A 27,404-nucleotide genomic window follows, 5' to 3' on the forward strand; every position below is an offset into this window, starting at 1 on the left:
ATTCTCTCAACCAGCTTCATGAGGAATGCTTTTCCATCAGTCTTGAAGGAGTTCCCATATTTGCTGAGCACTTGTTGGCTGCTTTTCCTTCACTCTGTGGTCCAACTCATCCCAAACCATCTCAATTGGGTTGAGGTCGGGTGATTGTGGAGGCCACAATTGGTCAAATAATATGGACTTGGTCTTTTACCAAATAGGGCTATCTTCTGTATAACACCCATACCTTGTCACAACACAACTGATTGGCGCAAATGCATTAAGAAGGAAATAAATTCCACAAATTAACTTTTAACAAGGCACACCTGTTAATTGAAATGCATTCCAGGTGACTACCTCATGAAGCTGGTTGAGATAATGCCAAGAGTGTGCAAAGCTGTCATCAAGGCAAAGGGTGGCTACTTTGAAGAATCTCAAATATAAAATATATTTTGATTTATTTAACACTTTTTTATAAACTACATTATTCCATATATGTTATTTCATAGTTTTGATGTCTTCACTATTATTCTACAATGTAGAAAATAGTAAAAATAAACAAAAACCCTACAATGAGTAGGTGTGTCCAAACCTTTGACTGGTACTGTATATGAGTGTGTGCGTTCTCATGTGTGTGTGTGTTATTGTGACTGGGTAGGGGTGTTGGTGGTGGTGGGTAGGTGGGGCGGCTGTGAAGTGAACGAGCAGAAGTTCAGCGGAGACTCAGAGGAATTCTGAACACAAAGGGAAAGAAAAACACAGCAGGGAATCAAATGTTTGCCAAACAGGGGGAATTGGTTGTACATCAGGGGCCCAACAAAACAGTGAATCAGGGTGAGAGAGAGAGACAGAGAGAGACATACAGTATAAACAGAGAGACAGACAGACAGACAGACAGACAGACAGACAGACAGACAGACAGACAGACAGACAGACAGACAGACAAACAGACAGGCAGGCAGGCAGGCAGGCAGGCAGGCAGGCAGGCAGGCAGGCAGGCAGGCAGGTAGGTAGGTAGGTAGGTAGGTAGGTAGGTAGGTAGGTAGGTAGGTAGGTACAGGGTTTTGTGGCAAATAGAGCAAAAGGGACAAAGCATCCCAGGGCTTGCAGGACGGAACATACCACAGACATAACAAATCAGGACGGAACATACGACAGACATAACAAATCAGGAAGGAACATACCACAGACATAACAAATCAGGACGGAACATACGACAGACATAACAAATCAGGACGGAACATACGACAGACATAACAAATCAGGAAGGAACATACGACAGACATAACAAATCAGGAAGGAACATACGACAGAAATAACAAATCAGGACGGAACATACGACAGACATAACAAATCAGGACGGAACATACGACAGACATAACAAATCAGGACGGAACATACGACAGACATAACAAATCAGGACGGAACATACAACAGACATAACAAATCAGGAAGGAACATACCACAGACACAACAAATCAGGACGGAACATACGACAGACATAACAAATCAGGAAGGAACATACGACAGACATAACAAATCAGGACGGAACATACGACAGACATAACAAATCAGGACGGAACATACGACAGACACAACAAATCAGGAAGGAACATACGACAGACACAACAAATCAGGAAGGAACATACGACAGACAGAACAAATCAGGAAGGAACATACGACAGACACAACAAATCATAATAAACAATGAGAAGACATCAAATCACAACACAAATTCACACTTGGTCTATCTTCCATAACACTAAATGACACAGCAAAAGCCTTTGTCAGTTTGCTAGTATGTGATGCATTACTGTGCATTAATCTGTGTTGTTTCAGAGAATATCATATTTATTTTTGTTGCTTCTTCAGCCCATTCAACTTTTCTAGTCAATAAATGATCACCTGTATGAGAGCCCCCTATTAACAGAAGCTAGATACAATATTGCGCATTGGTTTTCTTTAGAATCTGACACTTTTAATATGCCCTTACTGTTAGATGTGGAATGACATTTGATATTTTATTAGGATCCCCATTAGATGTTGCAAAAGTAGCAGCTACTCTTCCTGGGGTCCACACAAAACATGAAACATGACATAATACAGAACATTAATAGACAAGGACAGAACTACATAAATTATGTATTTTTTTTTACAAAAGGCACACGTAGCCTACATAAAAATACATACAGTGCCTTCGGAAAGTATTCAGACCCCTTGAATTTTTCCACATTTTGTTAGGTTACAGCCTTATTCTAAAATGGATTAAATCTTTTTTCCCCTCATAAATCTACACACAATACCCCATAATGGCTAAGCAAAAACAGGTTTTTAGAAATTTTTATTAATTTATAAAAATAAAAAAAATAAAAAAAATACATTTACATAAGTATTCAGACCCTTTCCTCAGTACTTTGTTAAAGTACCTTTGGCAGCGATTACAGCCTCGAGTCTTCTTGGGTATTAAGCTACAAGCTTGACACACTTGTCTTTGGGGAGTTTCTCCCATTTTTCTCTGCAGATCCTCTCAAGCTCTGTCAGGTTGGATGGGGAGCGTTGCTGCACATCTATTTTCAGGTCTCTCCAGAGATGTTCAATCAGGTTTAATTCCGGGCTCTGGCTGGCCCACTCAAGGACATTCAGAGACTTGTCCCGAAGCTACTCCTGCGTTGTCTTGGCTGTGTGCTTAGGGTTGTTGTCCCGTTGGAAGGTGAACCTTCACCCCAGTCTGAGGTCCTGAGAGCTTTGGAGCAGGTTTTCATCAAGGATCTCTCTGTACTTTGCTCTGTTAATCTTTTCCTCGATCCTGACTAGTCTCCCAGTCCCTGCCGCTGAAAAACATCCCCACAGCATGATTCTGCCAGGTTTCCTCCAGACATGACGCTTGGCATTCAGGCCAAAGAGTTCAATATTGGCTTCATAAGACCAGAGAATCTTCTTTCTCATGGTCTAAGAGTCTTTATGTGCCTTTTGGCAAACTCCAAGCGGGCTGTCATATGCCTTTTACTGAGGAGTGGCTTCCGTCTGGCCACTCTACCATAAAGGCCTGATTGGTGGAGCGCTGCAGAGATAGTTGTCCTTCTGGAAGGTTCCCCCATCTCCACAGAGGAACTCTAGAGCTCTGACAGAGTGACCATTGGGTTCTTGGTCACCTCCCTGACCAAGGCCCATCTCCCCCAATTGCTCAGTTTGGCCAGGCGGCCAGCTCTAGGAAGAGTCTTGGTGGTTCCAAACTTCTTCCATTTAAGAATGATGGAGGCTACTGTCGTCTTGGGGACCTTCAATGCTGCAGACATTTTTTGGTACCCTTCCCCAGATCTGTGCCACGACACAATCCTGTCTTGGCGCTCTACGGACAATTCCTTCGACCTCATGACTTGGTTTTTGCTCTGACATGCACTGTCAACTGTGGGATCATATATAGACAGGTGTGTGACTTTCCAAATCATGTCCAATCAATTGAATTTACCACAGGTGGACTCCACTCAAGTTGTAGAAACATCTCAAGGATGATCAATGAAAACAGGATGCACTGAGCTCAATTTCGAGTCTCATAGCAAAGGGTGTGAATAGTTCAGGTATTTCTGTTTTAAATTCTTTCATAGATTTGCAAAAATGTCTGAAAACCTATTTTCGCTTTGTCATTATGGGGTATTGTGTGTAGTTTGCTGACGATTCTTAAAAAAAATAATCAATTTTAGAATAAGGCTTTAACGTAACAAAATGTGGAAAAACTCAATGGGTCTGAATACTAGGTCAAATAAGGGAGATACATTCTGCCGTGAGGTATTGCTTTAACTGTTTTTAGAAACCAGGTTTGCTGTTCACTTGAGCAATATGAGATGGAACAGAGTTCCATGCAATAATGGCTCTATATAATACTGCACGCTTTCTTGAATTAGTTCTGGATTTTGGTACTATGAAAAGACCCCTGGTGGCATGTCTGGCGGGGTAAGTGTGTGTGTCAGAGCTGTGTGTAAGTTGACCATGCAAACAATTTGGGATTTTCAGCATATTAATATTTCTTATAAAAAGAAGAAGTGATGCAGTAAGTCTCTGCTCAACTCTTAACCAAGAGAGACTGGCATGCATAGTATTTATATCAGCCCTCTGATTACAATGAAGAGCAAGACGTGCCACTCTGTTCTGGGCCAGCTGCAGCTTAACTACGTCTTTCCTTGCAGCACTTGACCACACGACTGGACAATAATCAAGATAACACAAAACTAGAGCCTGCAGGACTTGCTTTTTGGAGTGTGCTGTCAAAAAAGCAGAGCATGTCTTTACTACGGACAGACCTCTCCCCATCTTTACAACCATTGAATCTATATGTTTTGACCATGAGTGTTTACAATCGAAGGTAACGCCAAGTAATTTAGTCTCCTCAACTCTTTCAACAGCCACACCATTCATTACCAGATTCAGCTGAGGTCTATTGTGTAAATAATCACATTCATTTACAGTTACTAAACATTCCCTGCCATCTGTTTCTATAAAGCTGCCATGATGTTGTCATTATGTTGAAATCAGATCAACCGGATTCCATTTTAATGACATGACTTATTCCATCGGTTCCCTCAAATGAAATAAAATACTTACCGGGATACACGAGCACACTGACATAAAAACACAGACAGAAAGAGAATACACAGAAAACTCACAACACTCTAACATGGAATATTTAAACTGAACAAAAATATAAATGCAACATGTAAAGTGTTGGTCCCATGTTTCATGAGCTGAAAAAAATATCCCATAAATGTTCCATATGCACAAAAATTAGATTTCTCTCAAATTCTGTGCACAAATTTGATTACATCCCTGTTAGTGAGCATTTCTCCTTCGCCAAGATAATCCATCCACCTGACAGATGTGGCATGTCAAGAAGCTGATTAAACAGCATGATCATTACACAGGTGCACCTTGTGCTGGGGACAACACAATACCACAGATGTCTGAAGTTTTGAGGGAGCATGCAATTGGCATGCTGACTGCAGGAATGTCCACCAGAGCCAGAGAATAAAATGTACATTTCTCTACCATAAGCTGCCTCCTACGTCGATTTAGAGAATTTGGCAGTACGTCCAACCAGCCTCATATGTATGGCGTTGTGTGGTTCAAGAGTTGTCATTCCCTTTGGAGCTGGTGCCCTTTCAGTTAATGCATTTATTGTTATAGCGCTTAACCTGACTGCCCTTAATGTTGGTTCCCATAGTCCTGGTATGCTTATAATATGTGCCTTACCCACTGGGAACATACTGGTTGAATCAATGTTGTTACCACGTCAATTCAATGAAATTACGCTGAACCACCGTAGAATAGACGTTGAACTGACATCTGTGCCCAATGGGAAACATCTCCCTCCCTCCCTCCCTCCCTCCCTCCCTCCCTCGTTCTCTCTCTCTCTCTCTCGCTCTCTCTCTCTCTCTCTCTCTCTCTCTCTCTCTCTCTCTCTCTCTCTCTCTCTCTCTCACAGCCTTATACTGACTGAAAACTAATGGCATTAATATAAGGATGTAAAAACAAATAAAGAGAGTCACACACTCTATGCATAAACTCCCAGTAATGTATTGGGTAAGAAACCACCAACATCTCGGCATCACTGTGACGTCCAACATTTCTAAGTTTGTGGACCACCACATTAAACCAATGGTTGAGAATCTCCCATCTTATGTCAAAGACCCTAGTCACATGATCTTACTGATAGAGAGCTTAGGAAGGATACCAGAGGGCACCCTGCTGGCCACTTTTGATGTGGAGAGCTTGTACACTAACATCCCACACACTGGAGGCTTGCAGGCGCTGCAAGACTTCCTTCAGATAAAGACCCTACCCTTGCGCCATCCAATGATTGCATCTTGCAACTCGCTGAACTGGTATTATCCAATAGCTACTCCATCTTTGAATCAGACTTTTTGCTTCAAATTCGGGGTGTGGCCATGGGCTCCCCTTTTGCCCCCAACTATGCGAACCTGTATGTGGGACAATTTGAGGAATCACTCATTTACAGAACAGAGACACACCCCCTACTTTCTAAAATCCTCCTATCGAAGAGATACATAGATGATGTCTTTGTGCTCTGGGAAGGAAGTCAGCAGGAACTAAATTAATTCCAAACTCTATTAGACGAGAGCTCTGAATATCTAAAATTCACCATGCAGACTGATGAGAGAGAAAAAAACTACCTGGACTTATGGATCATCAAAGAGAATGATGTATTACATCACATTATACACAAAGCCCTGGTTCGTACGGATAGTATGCACCCCCTTACATCATTTAGCAGATGCTCTTATCCAGAGCGACTTACAGTTAGTGAGTGCATACATTAATTTATCATACTGGCCCCCCGTGGGAATCAAACCCCCAACCCTGGCATTGCAAACTGAGCTACATCCCTGCCGGCCATTCCCTCCCCTACCCTGGACGACGCTGGGCCAACTGTGCGCCGCCCCATGGGTCTCCCGGTCACGTCCGGCTACGACAGAGCCTGGATTCAAACCAGGATCTCTAGTGGCACAGCTAGCATTGCGATGCAGTGCCTTAGACCACTGCACCACTCGGGAATCTTCGCCTCAAGAATGGTCTACCATATAGACAGTTATGCAGGGTTAAACAAATCTGTGGCCACCAGTCAGATTTTGACAGCAATGCTAAGAAAATGGCGGATAAGTTCAAAATGAGAAAAAAAAATGAGGACAAAACTATCAGTGCTGCAATGATGAAAATATCTCAAAAACCAAGAGAGGAATTGCTAAAACCTAAACCAAAGAAGAAAAACAACGCAACAGTGTTTTGCACTAAGTACACCAAGTGTTCTGAGAAAATGAAAGCAATCCTGAAAAAGCACGGGCATATTCTGCAATCAGACAAAAAAATTGCACACCTCTTGAAGGAACCCCACTGGTGTTATATAAGCGTGGTCCCAATATTGGGGATAGCTTAGTGAGATCTGACTTGCCCCCTGAGCCCACTCAGACACTCTTGACACCTATTCCAAATGGGAACTACAAATGTGGCTCATGCGCACACTGCAATAGCACTACAAATATTGACTTTGATCTCAGGCCCTTCTTATGACCAATTCAATTTTTTTGTGAACAGGTCTTGAAAATGAATGTATTCTTTCTACAGCTTATCAGCATACACCCAATATGTTCCCCCTGTTGATGATGCTTATTATGCATTATGGTTGAACCAAAATATTACATTTAACACAAGGCCTCCTGTAGCTCAGTTGGTAGACCATGGCACTTGCAACGCCAGGGTTGTGGGTTCGATTTCCACGGGGGGCCAGTATGAAAAATGTGTGCACTCACTAAACTGTAAGTCGCTCTGGATAAGAGCATCTGCTAAATGACAAAAATGTAACAAAAACATTTAATGAAATTGGAAATATTTAAATATATAAGTGAAATTAAATGAAACAATGTATGTTGATGCTAATGATAATGATTACAATGGTATAATATAGTCAATATGCTGTGGGCTATTGTCTTTTAATTCATTCTGATTAACCTAGCAATTACGACACACCTCTCACTATTGTCATTGGTTGCAGTAATTGCACTGTTTTACTACATAACCAGGTTCAAGCATTCATGACATTACCCTGAAGAAGGCACAGTGATGCCGAAACGTTGGTGGTTTACCCAATAAATTACTGGGAGTTTATACATAGAGTGTGCGACTTTCTTCTTTGTTTTTATAGATTGCAGTTTATTCTCCGTTGGTCAGCAACTCTACACTAAATAATGTTCTCTGGGTGTGCGCCAGCTCATGCTTTTTATTAGATTAAAATAAGGATGAACATCACAATACTGTGGGAAGTGTCAGTCCTGAAAGCTCAAGACTGATTATAGATTCCATGTGAAGGGTAATGAAGTGTACAAAATGTCTTCTGCCATCTTTTACCTCCCCTGTGTGTCTCAGTCGTAGTGTCAGGAAAGGAAGACGATAGGACAAGGCTGTCATCAACAGTAGGATTCTCCAGGGGGTAATCCTGCTCTAGTAACTAAAGTGAATGGACAGAATGAACGGTATAGAACCAGGCTATCATATTTTATCTTATTCTAGCCTGATGTTAGGTGCCCAGGTAGAAGTTTCCCTTATGCACAGATCCAGGATCAGTTCAGCCGCCTCAAATACTAACCTCAGTGATTAGGGGGGATGAAGCAAAACTGACCTTTGATGAATGTCTAGAGGCAACTTCCTTCATCCTGTTAAACCTGTATAGCTGGGAGCGAAGGCCTGATGACGATGTGTTGCCGCTGAAGTATTGTTCAAAAACACCCTACACTCTCCCAATTAAGTTATGGGTTATGTTAATACATTGGGTTATTGATGGTGGCATATTTGTGGAAGATTGGACTCAAGGGAAAAATAAAATAAAACATCATTTATGGTTGAAATTAAGTGTCTTTCTCAGTAGCGTAATCTATGATATGGATTTGGGGCAAGCACAGACTCAAATTACAGTTGAACTGTTTTAATTATGTGTGTGTTTATTTTCTGTGTGTCTACCCATGGGCTGCAAAGTCCTGGCATCCATCCCAGACAAATAGAATACATTAACATGTGAGAAAGGAGAGGAAAGGAAGAACAGTGAAATGAGAACCTGAACTATGTACTTTGGGGTTTTCAGCACCTAATATGATATATTGAGATTACTCATATTAGTTGTGCCAGTTTTTTTATAGTTATGATTCAATCCCGATCATTGTGCACACTATTTCTGCATGAGACAGTTTATCAAATGCTTAGTGACAAAAACAAAATGTTACCATAGTTCAGTGTTCCCTTGAGGTTCCTGTAAAGGACATGCGCACAAACACATACAGTACAGGCACGTACACGCACACACATATGCACACACTAGAGCCCTCCTCGGCCATGAATTGTAAGCCCAAGACCTACCTAAGCCCATGACATTCAGGCCCTACCCTACCCAGGCCCAATTGCTTCTGCCAAATGTAAAGGCACGACCCTGCTCGAACCCTGAAATCAGAAATAACTTCCTCCATTAGTATCCATTAGCTGCTCGTCTGTCTGTCCCTCACTCCCTGTGCTGCTCCAGCTGCATGTGCTCTGTGAATGGCTCTGTTTGTGTGAGTAACCATTGCAACACCTCTGCTTGCTGTTCTGCTCAATGACGAGACAGAGCAGTTAGCTGTAAACAACTGTAAGCAACTTTTCTTCACGCTAAACTATGACAAAACTCAAAGAACATTATTATTTTCGGTACAATAGTCTCTCTTGTAGACTCTGACAATGTTCTGGTCTTATATTAGAAGAGGTTGAAGCACTTCTGACACCATGATATGTACTGCGTAGCAGAGCACAAGCAAATGGCTCAGTTTCAAAATGTCATTGATCAATTTAGTGCTACTCGAACCCTATAGTTATTGATGAAAAAACAGGCCCTCCCCTGTCCTAACCTGATGTATAATGTCGGGGCCCATCAGGCTAGGGTCGGGTAGCAGAGCTCTAACACACACACACGCACACACACACACACACACACACACACACACACACACACACACACACACACACACACACACACACACATACACACACACACACACACACACACACACATACAAAGACACATTCACACGCACATACATACACACTCACATCCCTGCTTGGTCATTAACTACTGTTTGAACGATGCCTGTCCTGCTGCTTCCCTGCTCGCTCCGGTTCTGTCACCTCCTAAATTAATCCCTATGATGTTCTTCCACTGCCTCTGTACTGAACATCATACTCCATAACACACACACCCACACACACACGCACACACACACACACACGAACACACACACACACGCACACACACACACACACACACACACACACACACACACACACACACACACACACACACACACACACACACACACACGCACACACACACGAACACACACGCACACACACACACACACACACACACACACACACACACACACACACACACACACACACACACACACACACACAATGATCATTGACGTACACAGTAGCTCACAGCAGTGTAGGATAGTGAAATGAAGGATAATGAGAGATACTGCTGTATGTTGCTTGGGGCAGCTAACTAACTAACTAATTAATTAGCTAACTAACTAACTAATTAACTAGCTAACTAAGTTACTAACTAACTAGCTAACTAAGTTACTAACTAACTAACTAACTAGCTAACTAAGTTACTAACTAACTAACTAAGTTACTAACTAACTAACTAACTAACTATCTAACTAAGTTACTAACTAACTAACTAACAAACTAGCTAACTAAGTTACTAACTTCAATGATTCAATAGCATTAATGGTTGTTGTTCTTTACCTCATTATTATCAAACTCAGCAAGCAGGTTTTCAGGCTTTAGATTCTTAAAGAATGTTTACAGAGAGAGAAAAAATAAAGCATGATGACTCAAGTATAGATTGGTTCAATCAGTTGTTTTTGTCTTAGCCCTGAAAACCACATAGGATGAGGATTTCATTACAGTTTTTTTCCGATTGCTAACAAGCATTGTTCAATACTGCGGATACATGTGTAAAACTCTAAATACAGTTATCACAACAACACTCTATGTGGCAACCTGTGGATAATTTGTCATTACTTTGACCAAAAATGCATTCAATGACAGCATCTTTCAAATGACATAAATACTTGTCTCACAAAAACACATTTACCAACAAAACTCTATGTATCTACAGACCATTTTGCAAATGTTAAGATACCCTTATCAAAACTGTTAAACTCAATGTTCAAAAGCTACTGAAAATTGAATTAGACTGCAATTTGTTACATTGCTACAGTAAAAGCAAAATAGAAAGTATAAAATAAAAATGGAATAATAATGGCCCCAGCCTGAGATCGTGTAGTGGCTTACAGAGGTGGAAGAGTTGCCAGGAGAGGCAGAGGATTACGTATCCGTGGTGAAAGACGACTGAGGGGAAGACCCAGAGTTGTAGTGTGAGATGAGATTAGGGCTACTGTAGTATAGGTCAATCGTAGGTGTTACCATCAATTAAGGAGTCTGCTCATACTGAACGTCGATCATAAGGTTTATTCAGATCATAAGCTTCAGCATGAGTAACAGGTGACATGACACCCGGAGAGACGCCTCAGAATGGCTGCTTGCTCTAACCCTCTCCGTCATTTTCCCCCCTATTTATAAACAATGATGCCCCCTCTTCTGACCAATCACCAGTCTCCCCTGTCTACAACCCACCTCCTGTCTGTGGTATGTGGTATTACACCTAAAACATTGCCTTCTGATACTAACCTAAACAACATTCCTTGTTCCTCCAAAATAGTCATAATCTCAATACACGACATATTCCCCCCTTCGAGACGAACTAAACGTCTCGAAACCAAACAGAATAGGATTATGACTAGTAACCATTTATCTCATTGAGTATCTTTAACATTAAACCAAACCCATTCTCCTCTTGAGTGTAAATACCTTTCTATGAAATACCTGTTTATGAAGTGTGAATACATTACTATGACATATGAACAATTGTTTATGCAATATGAACACATAACTATGAATTATGAATAAATCTCTATGGAGTGTGAGAGCGAAAAACTGTCCAGCAGCCATCCATCCATATCAATCAAGACAGTAAAATTCTCTCACGGTCCCTCTGCCCCCGGCAACCACCGTCGGTACTCCAGATAACCTCATAACTCATGTAAATGCATTTGAAACTATGATGCCATTAAATACACATGTAAACAAAATCCTATCCATAAATATCCATTGTACAACTGGTCAACCCATCGAATCGTACAATGAATCTCTCCCTTCCTAGACCTTCTGTCCCTAACCCCATCGAAATAAACAAAAGCATCTAAGATCCTCATCTGCATTCAATAACATACTAAAATCAATACCTAAAAATATGACACAATTATGTATTACACATGTCTATATTTCATTGCAGACACTGGAATGTAGTCCACTACACTTCCTCTCCCTGTAGTGTCCTCTTCCAATGGACTTGTTGATGATGGAATCAGCCACACCCTCCTTGTTTCATCTCCTCCAGTCATATTGTCCCTTCATATTGTCTTTGTTTGAGTATTCCAATCTCCACATGTTCTCCCAAATGCTTCTGGAATGACAAGAAAATAAACGACCAAACAGTATCCTTTGCAAAACAACCACTTTCAAATTAAACCTCCATTTCACCTAAGAATTTAAAAAATGATACATAAATGATGCATAAATGATGTATGAATCACATTAACCTATCCCCCCCTTGATTCATAAATCATACTAAAATCATACTAAAAAAATGTTTTCCTTGAAACAATAAAAATAAAATGATCAAATAATCAAAAAGGATATTTATCCATTCAGTAGTCCATCTAGACCCCCTCGTCCGTCTTCGTCCAGATCCGGAACAGTCAACACCGGCATCTGAGTGTTGTCTCCAGGCACCACTTCTCCAACCTATCTCAATCTCATAACTTTCTCAAAAGTCAGTACAAACATCACACAGTGTTATCAAAGCTTAAACTAGAATCTGACCCATCACTGCCCCTACTGGCCTAATTGATCTTGCAACCAAATCCTTTCAAATGCATCCCTTATAATGCATCTATAACCCCAGTGATATTATCTGAACTGTCTGGGATCAAAGTATAACAATCATCCCCCGTCAGATTCATAGCCAAACATAATCCACCTTGTTTTGCCAAAATATAATCAAGAGCCATGTCATGTTTCAACAACGTCAGTCTGTGACTTCTTTGAGTATTAGACAGAAGGTGAAACCCTCTTATTGTTTCATTCGCAAACCCCTGCAAAGTATACGTAATATTATCAATATGATCTGCTAGAAATGTTACACCATACCATGGAAAAAGACCAAGTCCCCACTTCTCTCCCAGACTTATTCTCCAATGGTAGGCTTCAAGATTATTAAATTTAGCCATGTCTCTTTTAACCCTATTCTCAACAGTAGTGTCAGATTGATCTGGGGTCGGTGCTACTCCTCTTCTTATTGTAAACACCTCATATGGAAGTTTCAACGTTGACCTGTAACAACATCCTATCCCCCATAGGGTAAGAATATACTCTATCATAATTTCCCCTTATCCTCTAAAATTCCCATAGTCACATTGTCAGTCAAAAGCTAATCTTTTAACCATCAAAGTCCTGCTCTTCTTACTACCTGATATATAAAAAGTAACCTATTATTTGTCATTACTACCCTTAAGGTCATGCTTATCCAAATTTATCATACAACATCACCCTGATCTTCCCATAAACATACCCCTTACCTCATATGTTTTATTAGAGCAAAAACAACTTTTATCCCTCAATATTTCACCTGAATACTTCAGAGTTTGCAATTACCTGATTTTACTTTCCCTCTAACCAATGCTCATAGGGTAATCCCTTCACCCAAGAACACTTAAACCCTACTGGTCTGACAACTACATTATTTTATCGGTCAATGACTGTTGCCGATACCACAGTCATGACAAAGCATAACATTTACCCACACCTGCCAGAGGCCGCGCGACCGTCTAACACGTCTTGGGCTGGCATCCCCAACAGACATCAACCCTCAAGATTCCTCACTGACCTTACAGAATGAGTTAATCTATCTCTAATTTTCACAACAGAGGAACGAGCAGCACTGATCAGATGCCCCCCCCCTCTGTCATCAAAATCAAAAGACCCCATCCTGCAGCTTCCATGACGAATCTATATTCTCCATTTCAGATTAATCTATATTGTTTCTATTAATTTCTGCTCTCCTTTTTTAACCCTATTCGTAGTAACCTAAACCCCTGAGTCTCTCTTGCTGCCTCCTTTAATTTCAGAAAAGTTGTTGTCATCCTTCCTACATTTACTATTACCATCGTATCATTAATCCCTTCCAAAGTTACCCTTAAAGTAGTTGATTTAGTTGATGAATTAAAACCCTTAATTCCTTCTAATGGAAAAGCTACCCATATCCTATGTGTATTATTCCCTGTTGGAGTGACTACTGTAATAAACTTATCCTTAACTCCCTCTGTGACTGTGGAAACTTCTACAGACTTCAAATCTTCCATTATAAGCGTTACTTTATGAATTACATAGCCCTTTAACCCATAATTCCTAACCGGAACAAATTCTAATGCTTCCCCTAAATAAGTACACATATATTCTCCCTGACCTTTCTCTGTAACATTACGCAACATCAGTGAACAGTCACTCCTAACCCTCTTCTAAACTATACCTCCTTTTACTCCTGGTCCTGATAACAATACTTATTCTCCATAATTATCTCTCCACATGAGAGAAACATCCCCAGCCTAAACCCTAATAAGTGTTTTCCCCTAAAATTGGTGCTGTATTGGTTCCCTTATAATCAAATGCGATATATTTATGACTTTAATACCTATCAATGTTGAAAGAGTTAAATTGCTTCTCCCTGTTGTTCTAATAGACTGAAGTGTTAATGTCCTTATTTACTCCTAGTTTTCCCCCAAGACTTTGAACTCCTTCCTTGTACTTCCATCCATCCCCACTAGTATCACTTTTTCCCCCTTTCAGTTCTACCTCTAAACTTTAAACCTCCTGATTATAACAAAATACACCTATAATGACCTTGATCTCCCTACTGTAAACTGTAAATATAGATACTCAATCACCCTCAAATCATTCAGCAACACATACTTTCTCAATGCATCTGCTCCTAACCGATTTAAACTCCTACCATATCTTCCCACTAAACTTTAAAATGTCCTTCCTCACTGTTCTCTCTCTGTCTTACTACTAACTTTGAAACTTAGCTTACTGTCTCAGAGTCCCTTCAACCTAGCCTACCCCTAACTTATTTTAATCTAATCTTTTTCTCTCATAACATTTAAAACCTTTTCCCCTGATCTATTGACAAAATCTCTTACCACCAAATTTTTGGAATATGTGATTGGGAAAGTTCCCCACCTGCTTCTGACTCATTACACACAGACTTGGCAAAACCGACTAAACACCTTTTAGCCTAACCTCAAATCTCTTAGTGTAAGAATGTAACCCAAAATAACAGTCACCCGTATTAAGTTTTTTCCCAGACAGATTGTCTAACAGGCAATCTAATACATTATCATCCTTCCTATGATATTTATCTTTTAAGCAAATGATTCCCCAAAAACCCTACTTTTTAAAATATGCTACCAGACAGTCAGTCGTCTAGTGTACATCTTTATTGTACGCTTCAATTCTCTTCCCAACACTACAATAACAGTATCTTCTAATATTAGTACTTTAAGAGTAAGTACTACCTCAAATCCCTATCCTAATTAGTTATCAATTAGTGAGATGTTTAACCTCTTTAGGCTGAACACAGATAAGTTTTCCCCTATTCACTATCACTTCTAATGGCCGGTTGTTTCAACTGTTAGCTATTTTCTCTTCTTCTCTAATCGAGGCTCTCAGCAATGCACCCCTTCCGGATATTCTCGGCACTCTAGAATATTTAGTGTTCACCTGAAGCACCGGTGATCTTCACTTGCTCGTTGATCTTCCTCTGTTTCTTCTTCTCCAATTCTGTGTCTGTCCAGAAACTGACAGTCGATATGGAACATCTGGTCCCCCCTTGGTTGGTACAATTGCCTTTGATATTGTTCAGTTAAAGCTGTAACAGTGATTGTTGATTTGATTCACTCTGATTCTTCATAACCAACACTTATTTTCTTCTTCTCCACCACCAGTTATAAGTTGTATTTGATAGAGTTTTCTTCGTCCTGTTCCTTCTCGTCATTGACATATCAGTATTCTTCAAACGGTTATCTTCTAAGTTCTGTTCTTGAAATATCATCTTCTTACCAGTGGCCTTTCCTTTAGCCTCACTGTATTATTATTTTCCTTCAATTCTTGAGGTCTTCATCCAGTCGTGTTACTTCTTCCATTTCTCCATTTCTTCTTTCCTCTCTTGTACCTTCAACTTTCATCAGAGATCAAATCTCTAGTATCCATTTCTTCTTTCCTCTCTTGCCACTTCCTTCTGATCACAGAGTCACCTCCACCCATGACCTCTCATCATCATCATCCTCTTCTCCTTAAGTTCCCAGACATCTCGGTTTTCTTCCGTCTTCTGGATTCATCTTCATCGTTGTTTCTGCTCGTATTCGTCTTCATCTCTGATGCCACAATCACCATGCTAGATAATCACTGAAAGCTTCCTTCTCGTAAGGTGGGTGTCTTTCTGCTGAATCCATATGTGAGAAAGGTGTACTAACTTCTGCCATTAGTCTCTCCTAACACTACTCTAACCCTACTTTGATTAAAAAATGACTATTTTAATCAATTTTCCCCTATATCAAGCCCTTTATATTCCTTTATTGTGAACTATCCTATTTTAGACTATATAAGTTATATAGACTTCCCCCCTAAAATTCTTAATATAACCTAAACAAATCCATTAACCATCCTGAATAATTAACCCCAATTCCTATTCCTATGTCACCAATATCAATTAGTGTTGGCTATCTTACCACAACCCATCAAATGCAAATAAATGCAAGTTAGTCATCTTCAGACTAAAATACCCCTAAACAAAGCCTTTAACCCCTTGCTCTATAACCCCTAATTATCATAAATTTAAAGAATAATGTCAGTACCTGATTTCCAATCGAACTGTAATCCAGCCCAGTGATGCACATAGCCTCCAAAATGTAACTTTTATTGAAATAGAATTTGCCAAGCCCCTTGTAAAATCGTCATAACATCACATATCCTGTTAGGGAAAGATTTTGTAACCATAATCAGTACCAAAACCTTTTTGACTTGATCCTCTGCCACGTGACGTGATCACTTCCTGTATCTCCTCGCTCCCCCTCTCTCTCCTGTCTCTCATGACAAGGGATAAAGACACAAGAACAGCTTTTAGTAGTTCATGCCATCACTGAGTATTTCCAACCGTTCAATATTCATTCGTTCTACATTATTCACTCTAAGACTAAACTCAGAATTAAATAAATCGCTCAAAAACCTTTTTTTTTTATTTTAATCCGTTATTTAATTCTTTAATTAAATGTATTATAATCCGCTACCATATATCTAATTTATAAATTCAATAGGCTACAAAGCAAGTTTCATCTTCAACCAATCTTTAAACTAGAATACTCGTGCTAAAATCTCTCTGTCTGTGTGTTTCTCCGTCTCCCTGCAGCCCCCATGTGTTGTTTTGCAGAATCCCACGCATGCGCAAATATCATTTATTACATAGATCGCTCCAAAACATTTCATTTAATTTTAATCGTCTTTTAATTTAATTAATTATACTCCGTCAACATATATTTGATTTATAACTTTACCACATCTCGCCAAATAGTTTCCCGTCCGAACAACAGCCGTTTAACACCTAAGAGATTTTTTCCCAAAATCTCTCTTATTCTGTGACTATTATCCCTTGCCGCGTCACATGGGACCTATGACCCTTACCCATAATGCCGTGCTTTGTAGGCTTAGCACATAACCACATGTTGTAGTTTTTAGCCCCGTAAAATCACGCATGCGCAAATATCATTTTAACCTCATACTTCAGCATCCCCTCATGGTGCCGTAAAACAAAACGTTCCCTAATCTCATGCCATAAACTCCCCTTTCTGTAGTGTAGTGTCGCAAAATTAAACGCATGCGCACAACCATTCAAAAATACTTTTCCCCATGAAAGAATGATTCTCTACCTTCTCTCCCCAAACAGAAAGAATAACAGCCAGCTGTAACTTCCCATTTCCCCCTTATAGTCAAACAACATTTAACAGCGCTCACAAAACATATAACCTGACTTACAAACACATAAACAAGTTTAAGAGACTTTCACCCGTCGCAACGGAATCTCTAAGGATACGTTAGCATGTAGCACGCAACACAATTAGCCTGTAGCATAGCCTAAGGTACACCGTGGCACAAAACACAATTAGCACTAGCATCCACCTCAGCCACCATGATGTAGCATGATTCACACTTTAGCCTTACAAAAATTAGCCTGAGCAACGATGTACCACGTGGCCTGAAACAATCCAGCCTTAGCTTCAGCCTCTAGCCAACAGCGGCCTACTACACAAATCAATATCCTGCACCGTGGCCAAATAAATAATCGTCCAATTCTCCCCGTCTAACTTTATGCTGCCTTGAAAGATGAATCTCATATCAAGCGGTTATCCCCAAACCAATTTCCCGTCGGCCAGAGGAGGAGTATAACATAAATACACCAATTCACTTCATAATTCCCGCTTAAGAAATCAACCTGCCAAAGCCTAACACTTCACACAGGATTTGTAGCCCACTTAATAATAATAATAATAATTATTACGAGTCGCCTCGTTTCGAGGTCTTTTCCGTATTCCCGGTGCCCTAATTATGCAGATATCTCCCAACATATATTCTCTACCAATCCATTTGTACAATCCATTGTTGTAAACAGCGTTTACACATCAACCAAATTTAAAATATTTTCGTTCAGACTCCCAGTTAACAGCAACACCATACCTCAATAACGACCCAAGTACTTTTAACTGTGCACCGTCAAAGCCCTCTCCCCAATCAACGAAATGACTAGTGTCCAAAGTTTGTGAATAATCTCACCTTTAGCCGGCTTGAACAGTAGTCAACTCGCGAATCCAGGAAAGGGACCAATAACGATGCAATCAATATCTCAGCGGAGCCTCCATTTGTAGTATAGGTCAATCGTAGGTGTTACCATCAATTAAGGAGTCTGCTCATACTGAACGTCGATCATAAGGTTTATTCAGATCATAAGCTTCAGAATGAGTAACAGGTGACATGACACCCGGAGAGACGCCTCAGAATGGCTGCTTGCTCTAACCCTCTCCGTCATTTTCCCCCCTATTTATAAACAATGATGCCCCCTCTTCTGACCAATCACCAGTCTCCCCTGTCTACAACCCACCTCCTGTCTGTGGTATGTGGTATTACACCTAAAACATTGCCTTCTGATACTAACCTAAACAACATTCCTTGTTCCTCCAAAATAGTCATAATCTCAATACACGACACTACAATCATTGATCATGTTGTCAATCATGGTCTATCAATGAGAGATGCTGGTCTCAGAGTGCAGCCAAATTTGCAACACTCAACTGTGCCATCTATTATGAGAACCTTCAAGCAAACTAACAGGTAAGATATGCATTCTGCATGGGCATCTAACTGTACTGAATATTACTGTAGAGTAGTAAATCGAGCAAAAGCTCTCCGAACCACTTGTGTGTAATTTTTTTTCTGTTTTAGGACCCAATGGTTACCAAATGGAGGAAGGAGGGGTACGGTTTTCTCTGCACAGCAGGAAGCTGTAATTGTTGACATGGTCATTAGCAACAATGCCATAAAACTCAGAGAAATTCAAGAGAGAGTGTTGGCAGACAATAATACATTTCAAAATGTTGAAAGTGTAAGCACGAAAACCATTGCTGGACTCTTGACAAAGCATCACATCAGCATGAAGCAGGTGTACACTGTTCCCTTTGAGAGGAACTCTGATCGTGTCAAGGAACTCAGGTACCAATATGTCCAGGTAAGATGTCTATATCCTGTAACACTGTACTGTTTTTACTGTAAACAAAACCCACCAGAGCACTGCACACTCAGCAGTGATTTCAGTTACAGTATACTGTAATATAAACTACTGTTATAGAATAACTGTTATGTTGCCCTGTGGATTTACAATATTTTAGAGTGTCATCGAGCTTGAGGCTGGTTTTAACATGGCCAAAACACGCCGACGTGGAAGGAATGTGATTGGAAATAGAGCAACAGTGAATGTCCCGGGCCAGAGGGGTGCCAACATCACAATGTGTGCCATAATATCCTCTGAAGGATTGCTGTTACATAAACCACTAATTGGGCCATACAACACAGAGCGCCTCATTTCATTCATGGATGACCTCTATGGAAGGCTTTCGCCAGGCAAGTCAGAATAAATATGGAAACCTGGGTGATTGTATGGGACAATGTGGCATTTTACCAATCCCATGCAGTCACAGAGTGGTTTGCAGCCCATCCCGGGATGGTTTCACTTTTCCTCCCCCCTTACTCTCCCTTCCTCAACACCATAGAATAATTATTTTCCTCATGGAGGTGGAAGGTTTATGACCACCATCCACATGATCAAATGTCACTCTTGGATGCAATGAATGCAGGATGCCTTGATATCTCTGCAGAAGATTGCCAGGGATGGATCAGGCATGCAAAGAGATTATTTCCCAGGTGTATTGCACGAGAGGCCATACGGTGTGATGTGGATGAGAACTTGTGGCCCAATGCAGCAGACAGGGTTGACTAGCATTGTTATATATCTGTTTCATTTGGACAATATGCTATGCATATTCATAGTGTGTATACACTTTTTGTTTGTTTAACAGTACTGGAATTATTTATTTTTGTGTATTTTGGAATTACTGTAAATTGTATTGAAGCAAATTGCAGCCTTTCTGCTTTATTTCTTTACTTATCTTGCAGGACATTCTATACAGTACAGATTTGCCACTCTTCTTTTGTAAAAATGACTGTTGGTTCATCTAAAAAAATATGATATTAAAGACAAATTGACACATTTTCAAGTGGTAGCTTTTTTTAGAGTTTTGTAGGTCATGATACTATGAATTACAAAGTGTGCATGTTGTGAGAGACTGTTAGCTTTCATTTGGTAGAAAGATTTGCTTTTGAGACATGTAGGATGTGCATTGCCAAGTTGCATGTTGTTTTGATAACTGTATTTACAGTTTTGCACATGTATCCGCATATTGAACAATGCTTGTTAGCAATCGAAAAAAAACTGTAAATAGGGACCACCTTTGTCTATATTTCTATTAGTCATTATGCTTATTAGATATTTTGGTGGAACTTTTCCAGGGGCATTTTTCCTTGCTATTTTAGTAGGCAGGCAACATCACCTCTGCCACGCTGACCCTCAACACAGGGGCCCCACAGGGTTGTGTGCTTAGTCCCCTCCTGTACTCCCTGTTCACCCACAACTGTGTGGCCACGCACAACTCCAACACCATCATGAAGTTTGCTGACAACATGATGGTGGGAGGCCTGATCACCAGCGACGATGAATCAGCCTACAGGGAGGAGGTCAGTGACCTGGCAGTGTGGTGCCAGAACAACAACCTCTCCCTCAATGTTAGTAAGACCAAGGAGCTGATCGTGGACAACAGGAAACAGGGGGGGGGGCACGCCCCCATCCACATCGACGGGGCCGCATTGGAGCAGGTCGCAAAGAAGGTTCAACAGCGCCTCTTCCCCCTCAGGAGGTTGAAAAAGTTTGTGATGGGCCCTCAAATCCTCAAAAAGTTCTACAGCTGTATCATTGAGAGCATTTTGACTGGCTGCATCACTGCCTGGTATCGCATGGTGCTACAGAGGGTGGTGTGGACAGCCCAGTACATCGCTGGGGCCGAGCTCCCTGCCATCTAGGACACCCAAGCCATAGACTATTCTCTCTGCTTCCACACGGCAAGCGGTACCGGTGCATCAAGTCTGGTACCAACAGGCTCTTGAACAGCTTCTATCCCCAAGCAATTAGGCTGATGAATAGCTAACAAAATAGTTACACAGACTATCTGAGTTAACCTCGTATCCTCATTTACCTTTTTTATTTTTTATTTTAGCACTGTCTCACACACACTCCATAATCTTCTCACTCATACTGAATTTACACTGACTCTACACACACGCACACCCACTCACATACAAGCTGCTGCTACTCTGTTTATATTATGCTCTTGTCCTTCTAGACCTGTCTGCTGCCTTTGATACAGTGAACCATCAGATCCTCCTCTCCACCCTCTCCGAGCTGGGCATCTCCGGCGCGGCTCACTCCTGGATTGCGTCCTACCTGACCGGTCGCTCCTACCAAGTGGCGTGGCGAGAAGCTGTCTCCGCACCACGTGCTCTCACCACTGGTGTCCCCCAGGGCTCAGTTCTAGGCCCTCTCCTTTTCTCCCTATACACCAAGTCACTTGGCTCTGTCATATCCTCACATGGCCTCTCCTATCATTGCTACGCTGACGATACACAACTAATCTTCTCCTTTCCCCCTTCTGATAACCAGGTGGCGAATCGCATCTCTGCATGTCTGGCCGACATATCAGTATGGATGACGGATCACCACCTCAAGCTGAACCCTGGCAAGACGGAGCTGCTCTTCCTCCCGGGGAAGGACTGCCCGTTCCATGATCTCGCCATCACGGTTGACAACTCCGTTGTGTCCTCCTCCCAGAGTGCGAAGAGCCTTGGCGTGACCCTGGACAACACCCTGTCGTTCTCCGCCAACATCAAGGCGGTGACCCGATCCTGCAGGTTCATGCTCTACAACATTCGGAGAGTACGACCCTGCCTTACACAGGAAGCGGCACAGGTCCTAATCCAGGCACTTGTCATCTCCCGTCTGGATTACTGCAACTCGCTGTTGGCTGGGCTCCCTGCCTGTGCCATTAAACCCCTACAACTCATCCAGAATGCCGCAGCCCGTCTGGTGTTCAACCTTCCCAAGTTCTCTCACGTCACCCCCCTCCTCCGCACACTCCACTGGCTTCCAGTTGAAGCTCGCATCCGTTACAAGACCATGGTGCTTGCCTATGGAGCAGTGAGGGGAACGGCACCTCCGTACCTTCAGGCTCTGATCAGTCCCTACACCCAGGCGAGGGCATTGCGTTCATCCACCTCTGGCCTGCTGGCTCCCCTTCCTCTGCGGAAGCATAGTTCCCGCTCAGCCCAGTCAAAGTTGTTCGCTGCTCTGGCACCCCAATGGTGGAACAAGCTCCCTCACGACGCCAGGACAGCGGAGTCACTCACCACCTTCCGGAGACATTTGAAACCCCACCTCTTTAAGGAACACCTGGGATAGGATAAAGTAATCCTTCTACCCCCCCCCCCCCCCCCCCCCCCCCCCCAAAAAATCCACTGGCTATAGGGTGAATGCACCAATTTGTAGTCGCTCTGGATAAGAGCGTCTGCTAAATGACGTAAATGTGCCCTTGAGCAAGGCACTTAACCCTAATTGCTCCTGTAAGTCGCTCTGGATAAGAGCGTCTGCTAAATGACTAAAATGTAAAATGTAAATGTTAATTATATTCGGATGCCTAGTCACCTTACCCCTATACATGTCTATCTCCATCACTCCAGTATCCATGCACATTGTAAATATGGTAATGGAACTGACCCTGTATATAGTATGCTTACTTACTTACTTATTGTGTTCTTCATATTTCTTCTTATTTCTCGTGTGTTTTTTTTCTTCTAGTATTACATTGTTATTGCTATTGATTATTACGTTGTTGAGTTTTGAGTTTGCAAGAAAGGCATTTCACTGTACTTGTCCATGTGACATTAAAACTTGAAACTTGAAACTTAACACTATGGCTGAACACACTGTAGTGTATGTGCTCTGTTGCTTGGTGAGCCAGACGTTACTTTATTACCGGGCAGCTGTCTTCTGTCTTCTGTACAGTCATTACCTGAGGTTATTCTCTATAGCCTGGTTAGCTAAACTGCCAGAAATAACAAAAGCTATCTTATGTTACCTAAAAAAACAACAAGCTAAATGTTTAACAAACCCAACTGTAAAATCAATTCAATAAAACTGGAAGCAAAACCTAGCTGGGAGCATCCTTGCGTGTGTGTTTATAAATAATATTGTATTGCACTGAAATAATAAACCTCCTCCCCTCCCCTCCTCTCCCCTACCCTCTGCCTGGCTCTGTGTGTACAGTACTTAGCAGATGGTGTGCAGTAGGGAGGTCTGGTGACGGTGAGGCAGACAGACAGCACATATCTGTTTCTTTAAGTGTCCCCTGCCTGCTACAGGCCAGACCTACAGGATGATTGCATTAACCTATTAAGGATCGAACCCTTTTGTTAAATTTTCGCCTAAAATGACATACCCAAATCTAACTGCCTGTAGCTCAGGACCTGAAGCAAGGATATGCATATTCTTGATACCATTTGAAAGGAAACACTTTGAAGGTTGTGGAAATGGGAAATTAATGTTGGAGAATATAGCACATTAGATCTGGTAAAGCATAATACAAACAATAGAACATGCATTGTTTTTTTTGTTTTTTTTATCATTTTTGAAATGCAAGAGAAAGGCCACTATATAATATTGCAGTTTAGGTGCAATTTAGAATTTGGCCACTAGATGGCAGCAGTGTGTGTGCAAAGTTTCAGATGGATCCAGTGAAGCATTGCAATATTGGACTATTTTGTATCAAGTCTGCCCAAATGTGCTGAATTGGTCAATTGATACATTTCAAGTACAGTGAGGGAAAAAAGTATTTGATCCTGTGGTGTCCAAGTCAACGTTGCTAATTATGCTGTGATGATAAGAAGTCCGCTTACACTGTTCTTTGATTATAAAGATTTATTGTATCAAAGTTCACAGTATTAATTTACAGATATCTGCAGTTATATCTGGAGAGAAACGGCCAATCTGTTGATCCCATATGTTGTCTCTCTCTTCTTTGTTTAAGACATGGTATTTATATCCTATGTGACATAATATGGCGTGATTTTAATACACCAATCCCTGGCTTTTCACATATCTTCCCATATCCTCTTTTCCAGGAATTTAGTAATGCTTTACAGATGTTTCCGAAAGCAGAGCCAAGTTTCCTCTAACACACTTTTTGCAAACCTCAGCAAAATCATAGACCCTCAGACACTACATATTCCCCCCCCTCGAGACTAATTAAGTATCGAAAACAAAAAGAATAGAATTATGACAAATAACAATTTTTGTTCTTGAGTAACTTTAGCAATAAACCAAAATTTATGGAGAGTAAACACATGTTTATATAGACAAATTTTTGTATGTAGTGTAAATACATTGTTATGGAGTGTAAATAAATTGTTATGGAGTGTAAATAAATTGTTATGGAGTGTAAGAGCGAAAAACCTGTCTGGCAGCTTTCATTCCAAATATCCATCAGTCAATCAAGACAGGAAAATTATCTCACGGCCCCTCTGCCCTAGGCGACCACCTAAGTACTCCAGATCAATTTATAAATCTTTATCAATGCATTTTAAGCTATGATGCAATTGAATACACATGAAAACCCCAGCAAACAAAATACAATCAAAAATGTCCACATTCAGGCTGGTCGACCCATCGGACCCTCCTGTGGATTCTCTCTGTCCCTGCCTAGACCCAATATCCCTAAACTTCAACGAAATAAACAAAAACATCTGAGGTCCCCACATGTACCCAACAACAGAAAACATAATTCTTCAAAAATTAATACAGAAAGAATATAACACTGGAATGTAGTCCACTACACTTCATCTCCTCCACAGTGTCGACTTTCAATGCGACGTCGATGATGGAATCTGAACATTTCCACACCTTCCTTGTTCCACTTTCTCCAGTCCATTCATATTGTCCATGTTTGAGTATTTGAGTCCCCTCTACACATTCCCATATGCTTCTGGAAGAAAAGAAAAGACCAAACAGTATCTTTTGCAAAACAACACATGCAACATTATTTTTCAGACAGATTATGCACCTACCTATGACATAGTCAACCTATTCAAGAAAATATGGTTCCAAAAACTCTACTCCTTTGTGATCTTTATCCTAATCTCCCCCCTTGCAACATTAGCTAACCCATAGCTTCCTAAATCATCATGGTTTCTCCAAAACAATAATTGATTGCTACTCTAAGGATTTTTTTTTTTCATTGTCTTCAAAACACTTGCTTTCGAAAGTCCTTCAATTTCTGGTTCAATCCCTTGGATTGCTTCATCTTTCAATGGATACTGATTCTTCCAAGGAGGTCTGGTTCCTCGTCGAAGTTCAACTTTCACCTCAATTGAGCTGATTTCACAAATCCAATATCAGTACTACTTTGATATCACAAACATTCTTGAACTTTTTGCAACATCTTCTCTTTCATAGGGTCTGAATCCATCTTCACACTGCAAATATATTCATTTGTCTTCCGTACAGCTTATGACTCTCCTTGTCCTTGAGCCAAAATCATCATTTTCAGAAATTGCTGATCTTCACTCCTTCAAATCCTTCTCCTAATTAGTTGATTTGAGATAGTGAGATGTGTAACCTCTTCTTGTTTATTTTCACTTCAATTGTTGGATCTTTTTCCCTAACTGGTGCTACCAGCTGAAACTCCCCCTTTCGGATCTTCTAGGCACCCATAGAATCCTTGCTCCTTTCCCCTAAAGGGTTCACCTGTCCTCCAGATGATCTTGACTTGCTCCTGTATTTTCCTCTGAAATTCCCTCTGGTGTTTCCTTCTGGCCCATTACACTCACGGGCAAAATGACCAACCTGTCCACAATTATAACACACTTCTGAAGATTGCTGGAAGTATGGCTTGAATCTTCCTCCTCTTCCTCTTCCTAAACCTTCTCGTCCTCTTCCTCTCCAATTCTGTCTCTGTCCAGAAACTGGCTGTGGATATGAAACAGCTGGTACCGCTATTGGTGTCTGGTACAATTGCGGTTGGAACTGGTTCGGTTGAAGCTGTGGCAGTGATTGTTGATTTGGTTTACACTGATTCTGCATAACCAGAGCTTGTTTCTTCTCCATCTTATTCTCCACCAGTTGTATTTGATTGAGTTTTCTGAGAGTTTCTTGGTCCTGTTCTTTCTGGTTGTGTTCCTTTTTCCGGTACAGATCCACTTGATGGGCTATATGATCTGTATAGACACCTTTTGTCATGCTCCCAAGTCCAACCACCTCTGCCAGTTTGCTCCTTACTGGTGAGGGCAGTCCCATCTGTAGTTTAGCTCTCAAGATTGACTGCTCAATTTGACTCACATCTGGATCATTTCCGGTAATATTTCTCCACACTTGATGAACTCTTGACACATAGGCTCTCAGATTTTCTTGTTGTCCTAGTGGGTCAATCAGAATGTTGTCAGGATGCACATTTGTTGGAAACGTATCTCTCAGTGCTCTCCACAGCCGATTTCTACTTGCAGCCAACAATTCAGGGTCGTTCACTGCAGTCCCCACATATCTATGAAGTCCAGCTCTCTGAAAAATTTCTTCCATGCCTGGAATCCCAAGGAGATTAGCCAAAAGTCTCTTAATGTCTCCTATGGCAGACTGTGTTCCCACCGTAATTTCTTCCAACTTTGAAATCCAAGGATATGCTCCATCTTGAAGAGTAGGCAGCTTCTCAAGTATATCTGACATATCGGTATTCTGCAAAGGCTTATATTCTAGGTTTTGTCCTCGAATGATCACTGGCATCATCTTCTTACTTGTGCTCCCTTGTCTTGGCCTCAATGTGTACTTCTTCTCCAATTCTTGGGATCCTTTTTTCAGCAGTTTTTTCTTCTGTATCTTCAGCTTCTTGAGTTGTTCTTCCAATTGTCTTACTTCTTCTAAATTATTGGCCTTATGCAGGCATGATATGCATCGA

At 41.1% G+C, this 27,404-nt stretch overlaps 1 protein-coding gene across 1 annotated transcript in view; it reads right to left on the reverse strand.

The window, feature by feature from the left end:
• Positions 1–617: 617 nt before the first annotated feature.
• Positions 618–27,404, reverse strand: part of LOC311149507 (opsin-5-like) — a gene marked incomplete at both ends in the record, with an annotated part of 55,527 nt that continues 28,740 nt past the window's right edge. Inside the window, one exon of the mRNA XM_084186693.1 lies at positions 618–710. Coding sequence (XP_084042819.1) covers positions 618–710 — 93 coding nt within the window. The remainder of the gene's footprint in view (positions 711–27,404) is intronic.

Source organism: Coregonus lavaretus, assembly GCF_964263955.1.
Source record: "Coregonus lavaretus genome assembly, chromosome: 22".
Taxonomy (NCBI): Eukaryota; Metazoa; Chordata; class Actinopteri; order Salmoniformes; family Salmonidae; genus Coregonus; species Coregonus lavaretus.